At 47.7% G+C, this 16,757-nt stretch overlaps 6 protein-coding genes across 6 annotated transcripts; 1 reads left to right on the top strand and 5 right to left on the bottom strand.

Annotated features, from left to right (window-relative positions):
- Positions 1–2,243: 2,243 nt before the first annotated feature.
- On the bottom strand, positions 2,244–2,762 carry FVEG_05947 (hypothetical protein; the record flags this gene model as incomplete). Its single annotated transcript, XM_018894176.1, has 1 exon — positions 2,244–2,762. One exon carries the CDS (start codon positions 2,760–2,762, stop codon positions 2,244–2,246), a length of 519 nt encoding a protein of 172 aa, XP_018751186.1.
- A 2,653-nt stretch (positions 2,763–5,415) lies between these two features.
- Positions 5,416–6,834, bottom strand: FVEG_15767 (hypothetical protein; the record flags this gene model as incomplete). Its single annotated transcript, XM_018904958.1, has 4 exons — positions 5,416–5,974; positions 6,039–6,427; positions 6,479–6,546; positions 6,597–6,834. 4 exons carry the CDS (start codon positions 6,832–6,834, stop codon positions 5,416–5,418), a joined length of 1,254 nt encoding a protein of 417 aa, XP_018751185.1.
- Positions 6,835–8,285: 1,451 nt separating this feature from the next.
- FVEG_05945 (hypothetical protein) lies at positions 8,286–8,663 on the top strand (the record flags this gene model as incomplete). The annotated part of the gene is made up of 2 exons (XM_018894175.1): positions 8,286–8,461; positions 8,519–8,663. 2 exons carry the CDS (start codon positions 8,286–8,288, stop codon positions 8,661–8,663), a joined length of 321 nt encoding a protein of 106 aa, XP_018751184.1.
- Positions 8,664–9,224: 561 nt separating this feature from the next.
- FVEG_05944 (hypothetical protein) lies at positions 9,225–10,972 on the bottom strand (the record flags this gene model as incomplete). The annotated part of the gene is made up of 2 exons (XM_018894174.1): positions 9,225–10,128; positions 10,176–10,972. The coding sequence occupies 2 exons, from the start codon at positions 10,970–10,972 to the stop codon at positions 9,225–9,227; spliced, it is 1,701 nt and encodes a 566-aa protein (XP_018751183.1).
- Positions 10,973–11,982: 1,010 nt separating this feature from the next.
- Positions 11,983–14,233, bottom strand: FVEG_05943 (hypothetical protein). Its single transcript, XM_018894173.1, has 2 exons — positions 12,421–14,233; positions 11,983–12,370 (listed from the first exon to the last, which is right to left on the bottom strand). Exons 1-2 carry the CDS (start codon positions 14,084–14,086, stop codon positions 12,135–12,137), a joined length of 1,902 nt encoding a protein of 633 aa, XP_018751182.1. The 5' UTR covers positions 14,087–14,233; the 3' UTR covers positions 11,983–12,134.
- Positions 14,234–14,560: 327 nt separating this feature from the next.
- On the bottom strand, positions 14,561–16,161 carry FVEG_05942 (hypothetical protein; the record flags this gene model as incomplete). Its single annotated transcript, XM_018894172.1, has 2 exons — positions 14,561–15,898; positions 15,949–16,161. 2 exons carry the CDS (start codon positions 16,159–16,161, stop codon positions 14,561–14,563), a joined length of 1,551 nt encoding a protein of 516 aa, XP_018751181.1.
- Between the last annotated feature and the right edge of the window lie 596 nt (positions 16,162–16,757).

Here is a 16,757-nt window from a genome sequence, read left to right as displayed (position 1 = left end):
AAAGTATGACATCAAATGAAGAAGGTATAAATAACCCCTGCCTGCTAGCTTACCCCAAAACCAGTCTAGTCTCTCATCTCATTCACCCTTTTGGGCTGCTTTAGTCTGAAAATGGAAATCCTCCCCTTGATAGCGTGCCATAGCCCATTCAGAGCCGAGTCGTAGATCATATGGGGGAAGTTCGGAGTTGACGGTGTACGGCGATACCCCTCGACAGATATTTGTCGCCTGATTGGCTACTCATTCTCCCGCGCTACAAGTGATGCTTGTGGCCATTCGGCATTGTGTTTCGGGTGGCCGGCCTGATTTCCCCCCCTTCGGTGCAAAGTTCACCGGACGTTGAATTAACACCCCCCCTCCAGCAAACATACCGTTCTGAACCCAGAAATTGTTTCAGTATCGCCCCCGGGAAGGCTGAACCGAGAACCGGGAAGCGAGTGTGTGACAACTGGGGGCTTAGCGGCCAGGGGCTCAGGGTGGCCCAAGACATGTGCTCCTTTTGAGACGGACTCGAGCTGCTCGGTGAATGTACGATGAGCAGCTAGTAATTCTTTAGAATCCTCGTCTGTTGAATATGGCTCTTCATCTGATTGACTAAACTTGGCTTTGCCCTTATGATTGTTTATCTGCCTCTTATGATTATTCGGATCCTCGAGTGACGAGAATTTCATCATAGCTCTTACACCTGAACCCCTGTAATTCTTTTTCCGGTGGGGCCGAATTCCCCATTAGCTCCAGTTCAACCGAATGCTGGACCAACTGTAGGCTTCAAGGCACTGACAGCGGGAGGTCCACTATTACAACGCTCCCAATAATTCAAGTCCTTCAACTCAATTCAAGATCGACCTCCTGACTTGCAAGTTAGGAAAAAAGGCCATAAGTCAAGTCTACCTAGGTCCTAACTTGGAAGTCAGCAAGTCAGCTAGTAAAATTAGTAATATATAGGTACCTTTTACTTTTATTTTTAAGGAAATTCTATAGACCTAGGGTAGGTCCTCTTATCTTATCTTAGCTCATTAGTCAGCAAGGAAAAAAGGTCCGTATGGGGCTAGACTGACCTAATTAGGATAGACCCACTTTACTCAAGTCCCTCAACTCAATTCAAGCCTAATTGGCTAGATTCAACTCAATTCAAATCCACCCCCCCACAAGCCAAGCCAATCAACAAGTTGGCTTGAATTGAGTTGTTGGGAGCGTTGCACTATTATTCAGTGATTCCTTGTGAAAGCTTCTAGTTCTAGGTCTCTAATTGGTCAGAAAGGCCGTTGACTAACCCAGAAAGTGTCGGGTTCAGGCTTAGTTCCGCTTACCCGTCTATCCGTCTACCCGTTTCCATTTTTATTCAGTTTGAGACCGGCCTTCCCCGTAATCCGTAATCATAACGGCAACGCTAGCCTGTAAGTGCTTCTACAAGGCTTTATTCACCTCTGGTACATAAAAGCGTTTAGTGGTGTTAAGCTATCCCTGTTTCAAAGGCAGGGGGGGAATGGGCTGAAAGACGTGCTCAATAAGCCTCACTGTTAGGGTGTGTCCTCAAAATTGAATGAGTCGTGCCCACACAGGCTCAGTTTACCCGACTGTTTAGTATCCTACTAGAGGCTGCAAGTGAGCATATCATCTAGCTGAAGGTCAAATTGGACTGCAGTGAGCCCCGAATAATAACCCACCAATCATCTGAGTTTTTTCCCGGCCGCTCCGCTTTGTCCTGTATCCTAATCGATCATGCTAAGGCTGATGCCTTGTTGACTATCTACCACAGTCAGTCATGCTGGTAGCACTCAGTACTAACGACTCTACAGCTTTGACGTTTCCAGCAGCACATTCTCAGGTTGTTAACAAGCTCAAAAACACAGCTTGGATATGTTCTCTATGCTAAAGATATAGAAGTCACTTTAATAATAATATACAGGCAAAATTGTGTGTTGATACATTGAATATAAATTAGGTATAATAATCGCTTATATCTTTCTTCTCGCATCATACTAATGATTACATGAAACAAATTCTATTTCGTGGCCACGTTTCTTTTTTTGAGCCTTCAGGATCGTCTCGGCATGAGGGACATAATGCACGCCACTAGCGATTGCAGGACGGCGACGGGCGTGCAGTTTGCGGTGCGCGTTCAAGTTGTCAGCGCGGGTAAAGGTGTCTTTGCCACAAAACTCGCAACTCAAGCGTATTTTTTTACCCAAGTGCTTTCTGTATACATATATTAGCTCTAGCCCTTGAAGTTATTCTATAACTCACGAGATATGGTGACGTTTGGCGTGTTCTTTTCGCTTAAAACTCGTGCGGCAGCCCGGATACGGGCACGGATAACGTTGGAAGTATTCAGGCGTCAAACCCTTCTTCAACGATGAAGGTTGAATTGAGACTTCACTTGCAGGATGTTGTTTGCTCTCGGAAGCAGCGGCCTCCTCCAAATTATGTGACCTGAAATCGGACGTGTCGGAGGAAGAATGTGACTCGCGGCTAGGCGATTCGGACAAACCATCTTGAGTGGTTACGTAGTCTACAAGGCCCCACGAAGAAGATATCGGGACCTCACTGACAACAGAAGGCATGAATTGCCCATATAGTTGATGTGGCTGGCCAAACAGCATGCTATTGGCAATGTAACGAAAGTCAACCTCGTTACCTGGTCCATGCTGGAATGCGGACCTCTGATCGACGAAATGACTGTCCACGGTGGGGCTAAAGTTGAAACCCATGTCCATGTCGCATTGGTCAACAGAGTAGCCATTAAAGTAGGGGGTGGTCATGGCATTGTACGCAAGGAGAGGCTCCTGTGGAACTTCATGCAAAACATCAATTGGAGACCTGGGTGACACAGAACTCTCATGTCCTCTAATGAAACAGTTAACAAGGAGCCATTTCTTTTTCCGGGTAGTGTTGTGTCACTCACTGACTGATGTCCGTCCAGCCTGGTAAGCCGAGACTCGAAGAACCTAATCTGAAGGGCTGCCCTGAGGCAAGCAACAGCTGCGGATCGACATCGAAGGAATCCATGATAAACGTAAGTGAATGCTGGCGAGCAAGACGCACAATGAGAGGGTCAAGGGAGGTTACGTCTTTATGCATCTGCATTCCCGCTGTGGGTTTATGTGCGAGTTCGTAAAAGACTAATGCCAGGCACAAGGGACCTGCATATCAGTTGAGCTCGGGAGTCTAGATCGGCGACAGGCCTTGCACACCGGGAAGTTGAACGATAGTAAACAGTCCACTTAAGCCAAAGAAACGCCAAAAGTTTCGATTCGCACAGCACACCGAGGTAAACATCCTTGACGCCATTTTCAAGGGGTAGTCGCCTCGTTTCAGGGCGAACTTTCATCAACGACAAATAAGTATTCAGGAACGCCAACATTGAGATCAGCCCGCTTCTCTACTAGTAAGTGGAGTATATAAGACGAGTTTCAGGGTTGGCTTTGACCCTTTTCGCCAAGCGATTGGGAGCTACCACGTGGAGCTTACCACATACAGTACCTATATCCTGGGGGCTGATCTTAGTTACAATCGAGATTGTACGTAGGTATGCATATGAGCCAGGTACAGGAGCATATATACTAGGTTTGATAACGCTCACTAACAAAGCCATCTCGTCATAACAAACCCTGATGGGCTGATGCGACCCAAACTTTCAGCTGTCATCTGCTTGCCGGACAAGACTACCTAGCTAGCACCTTAATGACTTACACTGGTTGGCCTAGTAGGACAAAAGAGTTCTGCATGCCCAAATCGACGAGCTCACGTGCGTACGCCACTTCGGAGAGCCGGATCTGCCGGGAACCGGGTGGTAGCCCCTCCGTGTCCCGCATATCTAAGCATCTGACAGACTCATGATTGACATACATGAAGGAAGAGCATCAGGCCAAGATCATTGATCGTCAGTATATGCAGAGCTCTGACAAGTTTGAGTTTTCCTAATACCGCGGGAAACTGACGGTGTTTTTCCAAGAGTGGAAGGCGATACAGTGACCGAGCCATACTGTCTTAGAATACTATACACTTTGTACCCACTCATACCAGCTCATTACGGGAGGCAGATGACAGGTCTCAGCACGTTCCTATTTAATTACTACCTATCGATTAGTTTCAAGCTGCCACGGACTCGCCATAACCGTACCGAATCATCGAACTAACTGCCGACACGCCAAAGTGTTTTAAGTGGCGTACTCCCCCCTCAATTGGGCGCTAGCTTATCAATCTACACTCAAGCCATGTTATCCCGGGACCTAGGGTGCTTACTGTGAGCACCTAGAAGGATGTCACTAATTCAATCCACTATATAGAGAGTACTTCTTTCTTCAGGTAAATCATAATAAAATATAGGCATCTCTGATTATAGAGCTTATAAATTGTAACTTTCATTTTCACTGATGTACTACCTGAAGGGCTGATATTGTGATGACCAGCTAATTCTGCCGAAGTGAGCTAACAAATGCTTAACAGACCTTAAAAAGGTTAACTCATATGGGTCAAGTTAAGGCCAACTTATATAAGCCTCGCATAAGATACGCACGGTCAGGGTGATCTGGCCTGGGGGTTTCCCGACAGATATATATAGCATGATGATCAGTGACTGATCGAAACTGGGGTATAATCCATAAAAATAACATCAATTGTCCACCCTTGGATTCTAAGGGGCAGGTATAAAATAAAACATTGAGAAATAGACAATGTTTATAAGAAGAGTAATAAAAGTGAAAATTCAATCAAATGTGATTCTGAGTAAGAATGTTACAATAGTTCCCACCGATTCCCAGCATCTGAGTCTAAAAGTTCAATTCAAGTTGCCTTGACTAAACTGTATTTATACTAGCTTAAGGTGTTGCTGAAAGCTTATCACAGGAGATCGGCTATCCCCGATACGGGGGTACGCCATAAGGCTAGTCAAGGTGACAGCCCTTTGACCTCCGCGGAGATGCTTGATCCTCTAGAGGCAATGACAGGAATATTTAGCGGCGGGCCCGGAAGCTTAGGTGGTGCTGTCGGAGCTAGCAGAAGTGGCTTGGGACTCGGCAACAACGGTTTCAGAGCCGTGTTGATGACTTCCAATGGCGGGTTATTGTCCAGGCTGGTAAGACTGAGCATTGCCAGATTGGCCATTACTGGATTGACCATCGATGGTCTGGTCTCTAGTTCGGGTGTCATTCTGGCTGAACAAGCACTGAGGGTCAGTGAAATTGTTTAGCAGTTGCAGTTAGTATCTAGGCCATTCCCTTTATCACTTAACTTCCTGTCTATCCACTCAAAAAGTCTCCCGTCGTCCTTCACAACCGATTTCCGTTATTCATTGCATACAACATCCTCTAACCCAGTCGTCTTTTTCATCCATGTTGCTAACAGCACATCCCAAGTCTTTAAAGATATCCAGACACAGTAAAGATCTAAATGAGTATCAATTCAAACAGGGCTTCATTTTGATACAAGGTGTGCGACGTGCACTGGCTTTGAGGGGCGGTTCTTGGGCTGTACTGGCCTCTGACCAGTCTCAACTCTAGGGCGTAGCCTCGCTGCATCGGGTATCTCAATAACAATCTGCTTAGTGCCCGTCCGGATAAAAACCTCCCTGCGTTCACTTCCCTGTCCAATATGACTTTTGACCATTCCAGTGTCACTTTTTCCCCGTCCAGTGTTGCTTTTTCCCCGTCCAGTGTTACTTTCTCCCTGCCCAAAATGGCTTTCTCCATTTCCCCTGGACTTATGGCTTCGCAGCGCAATTTCTTCATCAGACTGTAGTCTTTTTCCTTTCCCAGAGATTCGAATTGCTCGGAAGCCCGGTCTATTCTTCCTCCTGCCTTTCCAGCAGAGGTGCCCCAAGTATGACTTGAAGCTGGGTAAACAGGCTGATATTATGCCCATTGATGCCTCGACTGACGACCAGATAGCAACTGAACCCATAGTCCACGTGATATCGATCGATTTGGTCCAGGCAATCAGGTAATGAATACGTATACCAGAAGCGATACAGACTCTAAAACCTATTAGTGATACTCCAAATAATGCATACTCAGAATAAGACACATATGATAACTTACAAGCCTCCAAGTGCCAAGACAGTAAACACTGTAACCTTCTTCTCCCTGCTCATTTGAAGTTTAACTACTTCTGGAACCGGGATTAATACCAGGATTATATTTATAGAGAGACTAGTAAAAGCCAATATAACAAAAGACTGGCCAATATTGATGCAGGTGCCGTCTGTTCCCTTGAACTGTGTCCAAAAGTGTGATATTGGTGAACATCCGAACACCATTAAAAATATAAATGTCAGTAGATGCGATACCGTAAGAATGGCTCCAAACCAAAATATGACTTGGAATGAGAGACCGGTGCCTCCGCGAAATATTCGTCGATAGAGGAGGAGAATAGAGGCCTTTGTTGTAAAGATAGAAGTTGTGTAGGCGAAACCGTATATATATGAGAGCTGTTGATGTATGGCGTTAGTATGAGAAACCTAGGTGGCTGTGTGATAAACCCTTGATATCTCAACGATCTCGTTTATCGTGAGTGCCCAAACATGTTTCCCCGCACCGGCTTGGCCAGCTGCTGATGTTAGCAACTGCCAAGCAAATGCTTCATAGATGTAGACTTACTAACAACCACTATCGCAGCTGTAATAGCCACAAAGAGCCATGATAAACTAATAGTGTAGTCATCCAAGCTCAAATGGGACTGCTGTGTCCGAATAGCAATTCTACCCGCTAAGAATAAAGCAGAGATACATAACGTAGAAAGAACAATGGTAGTATTCTTTATCTCTTGGTTTGCCGAGAGATCAATGCCCTCAGGGGGACGGCCGAAGATAGCAATCACCATTGGGTCAATCTCCATTCTGAAATAATACAAGTTGAACATTGACAATTAAAAGTTGAGTGAGGCATACAAGACTTAAAGACCACAGCAACACTATGTTACATGAGTGATTTCGTCTGCGAGCCTCGGGATCCACGGCTGTTGGTGTCTCCGGGTCTATCGAATGGATGTAAGACAAGCGGGCCTTCCAGGGATCGCTTGGCCACATTTCGACACTTGGGTTTCTATTAAGTTTCGCATCATGCCTAATTTGATCAAGCATGCCTTCATCTAGGATCGTTTGTGGCAGAAATGGAGTTGCTATCGGAAAGCTTAGCGGATCTGACAGCCACAAATTGCGATTTTCATCTTGACTCTTCTCAGCTTCCACATTAGGAAGCGAGTTCCACTGTCACCCAGGCTCCAACATCTTGTCCGTATAACTCACAGACTGGCCGTGTACTTCTAAGTTGCGTAAGTACTACCATGCTGAATGTCGATCTTGATGATCCCAATCAACATTCAGCTCCTCTCATCTTGGATCTTCTTCAAACATACTAGCCTTAACACTAGGCAACGTTACAGCGTATAAGATGTAACAGAGGACTCCCAATATGCCGCACCACAGATCCTCGGCGATGATGTGATAGATATTAAAGTTTAGAATCATTCGTGTTTAATAAGTGCTTCAATCACCTAGATAGGCAAGATTGGGTTTATGTTAGTGTGGCGGAACACGTGTACATTATCCTAGCCCCTGATGTGGGACACTGAGTTGAAATTCCCTCTTCTGGCTAGCCACAGGCTTCTAAAAGTGACAGGTACTAACCTTGGTATCCCCTTTTGCTGCAGGGATTCAGGTTTCTTGGATGATCGTATGTTAGAAAATCAAACCGAAGCAAGCAGTTGATCAGACTCGATTATCGGGACTTTTCAATCACACACCTCACTTCGCTCATACAGTCTTATAATAGAGTGTCGCAACATGTAACACACCTATGAGGTGAGCCGGCATTGATGTCTAAGTTGTGAGATAGAAGTGTTACTTGCAGTTGAGACTTGTGTCTGAGAGCTTATTCAGGCAGAAAGAACTTAGTGCGCGGAATGCGATGGCTCCGGGAAAAGCTCAGCTCTGAATAACACTTCTCAAAACACACTTGGACATCATATCAAACTGCTGAAACCATAGCCCGTATCGTACCTAGCCTTGGAGTTCAACTGATCATTGCACACAATGCGGTTCTTCAATATCCGAAACAATGGTATCACCTCCTTTGGAGAGTGAGGTCTATTAGCATTGTATAGAATTGACAATGCTCCCCTTTAATATAATGCTAATATGACCTGTGATGACTATAAAGGAGATGTATCATCACTTCTCATCACTCAACCCTCAACACTTACAATCAACATTCTTTTCCAACACTTATAGCTAACACATTCCTTACACAATCGTTTACACTCTTTTATTTCCTATCAAACCATCCATCATGAAGTTCTTTGGCATTCTTGTTCTTCCCGCCCTTGCCCTTGGCGCTGCTACGCCCAAGGCTACGGATGAGGCTCAGGTTCACACTCTCGACCTTGGCTGTCTTGGGGCTGCCCCTAACATCCTCGACTGCGTTGGGAAGATCACCCAGGTCGATCCCCTCGGAGCGACCGATTGGTAAGCCTGTTGCTTTATTGGCATGCTATGAGAAGCAGTATTCGCTAATGGATGTAGTATTACCAACTTCGTAACTGGTATCATCAAGTGTGTTCCTGGCCTTGGCAGCCTTGCCGATATTCCTGGTTTTCCCAGTCTGCCTGCTGGCACTCCTGCCACTCCCGTCACCCCTTCTCTTCCTGGTATCCCTGGGCTTTTTTAAGTCCCTCGTGGAAGATAACGGGCGTGCAGAATTTCACTCTTTTGGCGGGCGGGCTGACTATCTTCATCAAGCTGGCGTCTTGACAGTGGTCTCTCCGACATTTGTACTGAAAGTTGCTGTTGATATTTAGTGGTTTGCCCTGGTGGCAAATCAATGCACTTGGAGACTTTTACTCACTTGGAGGACGGGGCTGACTATCTTTACCGAGCGGGCTACTTGGCAATGGTCTCTGACATTTGTTTGAAAGTTGGTTTTGGATTTATTGGTTTTGGAAGTTGATAAACTCATTGTGCATACCGGGTCCGTAATGCCAATTTTCTTTGGCATGTCTGCGCAATCAAACATTTCCTTTACCTTCAAATCGTTGACCAGGGAAAATCCCAACACATGATGCTGATATGTTGGTGCGATGAGCACTGCCTAGCACTGCAAGAGGCTTCATTTCTTACACACTCCGTTTAACTCCAATAAGATCTTGTGAATGGAAATGAGCCGGGTATATTGAAACCTGGCCATATAGTTACAGAAAGAAAGCCACACTCAAGGTGACGAGAACTGTCATTAGAAAAGGGCTGCAATTGCAGCAAGAAGAGAAAGCATACCAATGGCCTGCTTACCAGCGCCGCTGATAACAGGGACAACGCTGGGTTCTGTGTCCTTGGGACTGCTACCATTGGAGCCATTGGGGCTTTGGCCAGAACCAGAGCTGGAACCAGAGCTGAAACCGCCGTTGGAGTTGGGTTGAGAGCCGCGGTTAAAACCATTCTTGGGACCATTGTTGGCGTCGCCGTTGTGCTGAGATGGACACTCGTATCCCTTGCAAACAGGAACATCGCCGTTGCAGTTATCAGGCGTGCCCCAAGAGTCCTCCCAAGGCTGATACATGATATTGCCCTGTGTGCAAGTATCACAGTCTGATGCAACAAAGAAATTGCTATAGTTGAACCAGTCATGACACTGTTGGAGCTTATATAATGTAATGCCAGAACAGCTTCCCTTAGAGCAGAACTTGGGAACATATCTTTGACCACCAGCGCAGGAGCATGGCTCAGAGATATAAACCCACTGATTATCACAGTCGCTGCCATTGATGTCGATAAAGATATAGACAGTAACTTCGCTGGAGCTGCTAGAATAGTATTTGCCGGCAAAGCATACCAGAGTGGCGGTGACAGCTTGAGTCACAGTGGACGAAGCTCCAGTGACGGTTGTTGTGTAAGTGGTGATGACAGTCTCTTGGTCCGTCACGGTTTGTGTGACGGAGTCAGTAATAGTGACAGCAGCCTTAGCAGCAGCCTTGACGGTAAGACGACTGTTGGGGACATTTTGACGACGGTGGAGCTTTGCGATAGGAGCATCGCCTCCACAGAACTGGGTGTCATCTCCAGGACACTCAATATCGCAAAGGTCAAGGGTGACTCTGCTGGTATCAGCAGCATCGATAACATCGCCGCAATAACAAGCACTGTATCAGTTAGCAAGGTTATCTCAACGTATAAACGGCATACTTACGTATCATAGACACCAAAGTAAGCACGTCCGGTACAGAGATCAGCGCAGGTTTCCAAATCCATAAACTCGCTGGACTGAGCGAGAGTGAAGCTAGGAAAGCCAGCAGTAGATCCAACGCATCCAAAGAGACTAAAGACACCAATATCGCCGGGGAACCTAGCTCGGGAAGTGGCTGTAGAAGAAGTAGAAGAGGCAGTGCCGGTAGTAGTTTCAGTAGCAGTTCCAGGAGTGATGGCAGTTTCTCCATAAGAACTAGTAGTAGCGCCTTCACTGTTGGTCCCAGCAACAGTCTCAGAAGTCGTCTCAGTTAGGAAGATAGTCTCGCCTTCACTGTTAGTGGTAGCACCCTCGCTATTAGTTCCGGTAGGGACAACAGTCTCGCCATCACTATTGGTAGTAGCCCCCTCGCTGTTGGTACCGGTAACAGGCTCAGTCCTGATGGGAATTGAGGGAATAGGAGTCGCGGTCGCACCCTCGGGAGCAAGCTTGGCAACAACATTGTTAACAATAGCTCCAACAACCCTGCTACTGCTACCACAGGTCTGACGGTAAGTAAACTCGACTTCCCATGAAGCTCTGAAGGGATTGCTCGAGATCTCAACACTACCCTGTGATGAAGAGTTGATTGGTTCAACGGCGACAACGACACCGTTGGCGAGAACTTCGAGAACGCAATCACTTGCCTCAGCTCGCTTGCGGTCAAAGTCAGAGTCGTAAACAACTGATGAAACGACAAGGAATAGAGGACCAACAGGGAAGAATGGGTCCCAAATGTTGGATGGGATGCTGAAGGGCATTGTGAAGAAGGCGGAGAGAGGGAGGCCTGAGGGAAAAGGAGGGAGTGCGGTCCTAGGGACTAAAGTGGGCAAAGAAGTGTCATGTTCCTGACGACGGACACGGGCACCACTAGATTATCCTGGGCGTAGGAGGCTGATTCATATGTCAGAGTGCTTATTGTGGTGGCCTGGATAATACTCACATGCTGTCGCCATCCGGGGGTGGGTAGAAAGAAGCACCTGGGCCAAGTACGGCGTTTATGAGATTTGGAGTGAATTCCGCCTCTATTGGCAGCGCTGAAGATGTGATGATTGCCTCGAGACTAGTGGTCTCTTCGATAGAAGTGGTGGTGGACACGATAGCAGAGGTGCTTGTGTTGGTGAACCTCGTGAACTGGCCGAATGCGCCCGAGGCACCGGCCAGAAGGAGGATAAACGCATGATAAGATTTAATGAGCGACTGATGAAGAGTGACTGAAAGGACTGACCAGGCCACCAAATACAAGTTTGAAAATAAGGGTGCGGATGATGGACAGCTAGAGCCGCAAAGATATGGATGTCACTAGTTTGTATACATCCAGCCCCTTGATTGAACCTGGTGTCCTTAGATGAGCTGACCTTCGTTGCACCTTGCATATCAAACATTCCTATTAAGCCCTCATCACCCGCAGTAACGGTTGCTCGGCATTACCATCCATTACTAAGAAACATATCTAATATGCCTTTGGCTCATCTAGACAATGTCAAGGGCCGCCACATTCTTATTATAATTTTATACCCATGCGTTTTAGAGAAAGCCAGTCTCTTTGCAGCAACTGAGACATCTTCTCCGACACTCGAAATGCAATATGAACCCCTGTTTTTCACTGCAACTAGCTATGGAAATATGTGAGGGGCAATGGTCTAACTCTGAATTAGCGCCACAATATCTATATGTTATTTGCGCCGTTAATCCCGTGCCTCGCTACTCAAGGGTCTTTGACCATGTTGGTGTGTGGCTGATTTTTCGGAATGACACAGTGGAGGTACTGTAGGGTAAATGCCAATCATCAGTATTCTTCATGCTTGGTACAATGGTATCTACATAACTAACGCCTATCTGAATGAGCCCTAACATATAATTACACCATGCAATCCAGGTAACCCTAAACTCTCTGTCCAGGGGGGTATCTATGCCAATCTCTCATCTGCCATCAACCTCAACACTGCGTACAATGTGCGCGCGACGGACGCCCATGCTATAGTGCCTCCGAAAGCCGCTCACCTGTTTCTCTCCTTCCCCCGCTCTGCCTTCACTCTCCTCTCCGTCGTCTTCTTCTTCGGTTTGATCGTAGTCCACGGCTGGTTCGTTCTTAATCCCGACGTCTTCGATCGTAGGCGCAACACTGAACTGTTCCGTCGACCGGCGACTGCTTTGAACTACAGAAATTCTCAGCGTCAAACTCAAAGTCTACGACGTGTCGCGTTACCTGTACTCAGTGTCATGGACTGATCTCGGGCGCTGTTCTCTGGACCTCGACGGCCTCCTGGCTGAAACCGATGGCTTCTCTTTGGTGCGGTCGCCTGATCCTGCACGCCCTTGGCCTGTAGCTCTTTGCACCACTCTGCATGGTATTCGATGTACTCTTCAACGGACTCTTTATTCCTAGTCCGAGGGCAAGTCTTATCGTAGACCTTGAGCTTGTTCAACGGGACCCAGCCCGACCTGCATTCATATGGGAAATCTTGAGCAGCTCGAAAGAAGAGACCAGGAAGGCTGCGCTTGTGAGCCAATTCGCCATCATCTCCGTAGCCAGGGGCCCAAGGCGGCGGAGTAAGATCCGTGGGTTCTGCACAATCGTAGCATTTAGGTATTGTTGTGTGGAGTTCCACGTCCTGCAAGGCCTTCCCGAAATTGAGACGTGGGAAAGGTCCCCACGGAAGGATCATGAGAGGAGAAAAGAACTTGGTTCTGTCATTATACAAGCAGACGATGTCGCCCGGCTCTGCACTGATGATTCGAGGATCGACGTCTTTGAATGACTTGGGAGGCACCCAACGAGCGCTGGGATTCTTCCGCCTCCCTCGCTTCCCTTTCTTCTTTCGTGAACTTGCGTGCTTTCGGCGTTCGGATGGCTCTTCGGGTCCTTCGTCTCCAGTTTCAAGCTCTGTTTCGTCACCATCGGGATCCAGAGGTAGTGGGCAGAGTGCATTGTTCTTCTCGGCGAGCTCGGCATTGCAGTCCGACACATGGGTGCCCATCACTTGAACAACCTGTTCCTCAGTGGTACTAAAACTGCGGCCGTGGTTGTGATAGAAATGGTCATATGCGTTCTCAACAACATCCCCCCCCTGGAACTTTATATCGCAGTCCTTGCATTCCAAGATGTACCAGTTTCCTTGGCGAAACGGAAACTGTACAATCCTGTACTTGGTTGGAGCGTCGCCACCCTGGAAGACATCGTTGAACTTGATAAATCGGTCTGGCGTAAGGGAGGGTGTTATTTCGCCTCGACGACTGCGCTTGACGGGTCGGTTCTCATCTTGTGAGATGTTGGAGGATCTTCGTCGTGATGCAGAGGTTCGGGGCTTTCTGCTCGGGATACGTTCAGCGTTGTCGGCCAACGGGGCCTGGGATTCAGCGGTCGCATCGCGCTCTGGCCCGGCTCTTTCCAGACTATCGTGAACTACTGAGCTGCGCGAAGGTGTAGGTATTGAATTAGCCGGCAGAGGAGGGTTTGGAGCTGGTGGCGTAGGTATCGAATAAGCTGGTAGGGGCGCTCGGGAAGGTGTGGGTATCGAATCGGCTGGGAAACGATCTCGTGGAGCTTCTGAAGGAGAAGCTACGTGCGTCTGAAGGCCCTCTGGAACCGTGCCCCAGTCGCTGAGGAGCTGTTGCAAAAACCGAGCTTTGTCTTTCTCTATTTCCTCCTCGAGCTTGGACTGCTCCAGAATGAGCGTCCTAAACGGTCGGATATCAATCTTGCCAGCTGTGTCCTCACGGAATCTCTTAGCATTCTGTTGAGCCAGCTCCTCAAGCTGATCGACACGTTGCTGCCGCGCAAGGATCTCCGGACTCCGGAAGTAGTTGTCTAGCGCCTGGAGTCGCGGCACCTTGTCCAAGATGGACTTTGAGATGGCGAGTAGATCGTCCATGGTGGACGTCAATCGGGCGGCACTTCACAGGAGTAGATAGTGCGGGAGCATGAGAAGGATGTCATGAATGAATTATAGCGATCGCATTCGAGAGAGAGAGAGAGAGAGTGAGTGAGTGGAAGGATGGAGGAGGGAAACAAACGGGAGATGCGGGGCTTGAAAGTGCAAGTGCAGTGAAGCTAGATGCGAGCCGTGTTTGCTAGGGTAAGATCCGACGGGGCTTGGAGCTTGGGCCAATGGGCGTGGTCCGTTGGTCGCAAACGAAATGCTGAGTGTCAGCTACCAAACGGATGAGGACTAGCGCGGCTTCTCATTGGCACATGATTCCTCTTCCCTCTTGTCTCAGCGGGAAGTGACAGTGAGTGTGACATCCTATATCAATTGAGGAAAAGATATGAAGCTACATATATTAAGGAGAAAAAGACATTAAGATATACATATAAAGAAGCAAAATTGTGCGATAGGAAAGCAAGTCTAGGCCTGCACGCACACCCAATAGTCCACCCACAAGCTCTTACAAGTCGAACCAATAGCAGGATTCCACTTAAAGAGATTGGCCATCGTGATCTTATAGTAATTCTGAATCGACGCGCAAGTCGTGGTTGATTTCACCTGATGAAACTTCTTGCAATTCTGGGTAATACCGCTCTGGATAGGTGAAGGGGTGGTGACACCGTTGCTTGGCTGGGTAGGAGTAGGCTTTTGTCCAACTACCCCCACGCAAACATTATAATCAACCCATAAAGCGGTGCATTTGGAACCTATAGCTGGATTCCATGCATAGAAGTCGGCGAAGGAGATCTTATAGTAATTCTGTATCGATGCACACGTCGTTGTTGATTTGATGGTATGAAATTTGTTGCAGCTCTTGGTCATACCGGCTTGTATCGGCGTGGGAGTGGTTATTCCATTGCTTGTACTTGTCGGTGAGGGCTGCTGGCCGACGATACCTACACAGACGTTGTAGCCCACCAGGAGGGATGTACACTTTGAGCCTATGGCGGGATTCCATGCATAAAAGTCCGCGAATGAGATTTTGTAATAGTCCTGAATCGAGGCACACGTGGTCGTTGACTTGATTGTGTGAAACTTGTTGCAGTTCTTGGCCATGCCAGTCTGGATAGGCGTGGGCGTGGTGATTCCGTTACTGGGTGTTGTGGGAGTCGGGGCTGTCCAGCCAACCACACTGACACAAACCCAATAGTCGACAAGCAAAGACTGACAGTTGGTGCCGACCGCGGGATTCCAGGAATAAAAGTCCTTGAGAGGAAGCTTATAGTGATTCTCTATAGAGTTGCAGGTTGTAGTGGATTTGATAAGATGGAACTTGTTGCAGCTCTTAGTCATGCCGGCCTGGATAGGTGATGGTGTTTCGATCCCGTTGGTAGGTTTAGTAGACTGCGTAGGAGTTGCTGTATGTCCTATTACAGACACACAGACCCAGACATCAGCCCATAGTCCCGAGCAGCCCGTGCCTAGCTTGGGGTTCCAAGTTGTGAACTGGGCCAGGGTTATGCCGTGCTTGGAGGAGACTGCATTACAGTTGTCACCTTGCTCAACAAAGTAGAATTTGTTACAGTTCGATACCATGCCAGGCTGTATTGGGTCAGGCGTCTCGACGCCGTTGCCACTTGGGGCAGTTGTAGATGGCTTCGTGGGTATTGTCTTAGAAGGAACGGAAGTGGTAGAGGACGGAGGAGCCGTGGTGAACTTGGTCGTGGTGCTGCTGATAGGGACGGGTACTTCTTTCTCTTGAATGCAATAGGAAAATCCTTCCTTGAAGTTCCCGCATTCTGCAGTGATGGAGGGGTTCTATGTTCACCATTAGCCTTGATCTTTACGGGACAACTGCCATAACAAACCCATCTGATCAGGTCTTCCAGAGACAGATTCCATGCATAAGGGATCAGCTCACACGGAAGTGAACCGTCGTTGTCATACCAAGAAGCACAGCTCTGTATGGTTCCCGGGGCGATAGGCATAGATGGCTTATCATCAAGACGCTCATGGCGAGATGAAGAGCCGTGGCTGGCTTGGAAGAGAAGGTAGAGAGTCCCAAGACGGATTAACTGCATGGCGAACAAAAGCGAGGGGACGGATTGCAATGCTTGCTTGTGTGATGCAGGAGTAGGTTTCAGGACATGTACTTTCTTCATCATACCTTATATACACTTGAATGTCTTGGGTATTCGGGTAGCCTCTCATCGTAGACAGGCAGTTCGCCCGTGCCCTGCAATCGTCTCTATTCTCGTGGCTCACATCACGCGCCTCACGCACGTCTCCATCCTCACCAGGTTAAACTGTACCACAGTCCCGGATAAATGAGATATATCCATCTGAATAGCCCGTTTGATTACTTCAACAGATTATCCCACCTAGCTTCGCTTCCAAGTTGGTCAGGATGAATGGCATAGTATCATTAGAGGTTGTGTACGAAGTAGACTTGCATGAATCAGGTCACTACTCTCAACCAATCATACCACTCCACAGCGAGTCAAAAAGGTTAAAGATATGCATATTTCTGCATGTTGGTTCAGACTGCAACATTAATCGTACGTTCCGTTTAATTTTAGCCGAGCAAAATCGAATACCGGGGTTTGCATATTCCTACGCCGCAATCACTCTCATTGACCAATGCCAAGTCCAACCAATAACCTCTAGATGACATGGT

Source organism: Fusarium verticillioides, chromosome 2 (assembly GCF_000149555.1).
Source record: "Fusarium verticillioides 7600 chromosome 2, whole genome shotgun sequence".
In the NCBI taxonomy this organism is placed as follows: domain Eukaryota; kingdom Fungi; phylum Ascomycota; class Sordariomycetes; order Hypocreales; family Nectriaceae; genus Fusarium; species Fusarium verticillioides.
Note: the sequence above shows the minus strand (reverse complement) of the source record. Positions and strands in the feature narration are given on the sequence as shown.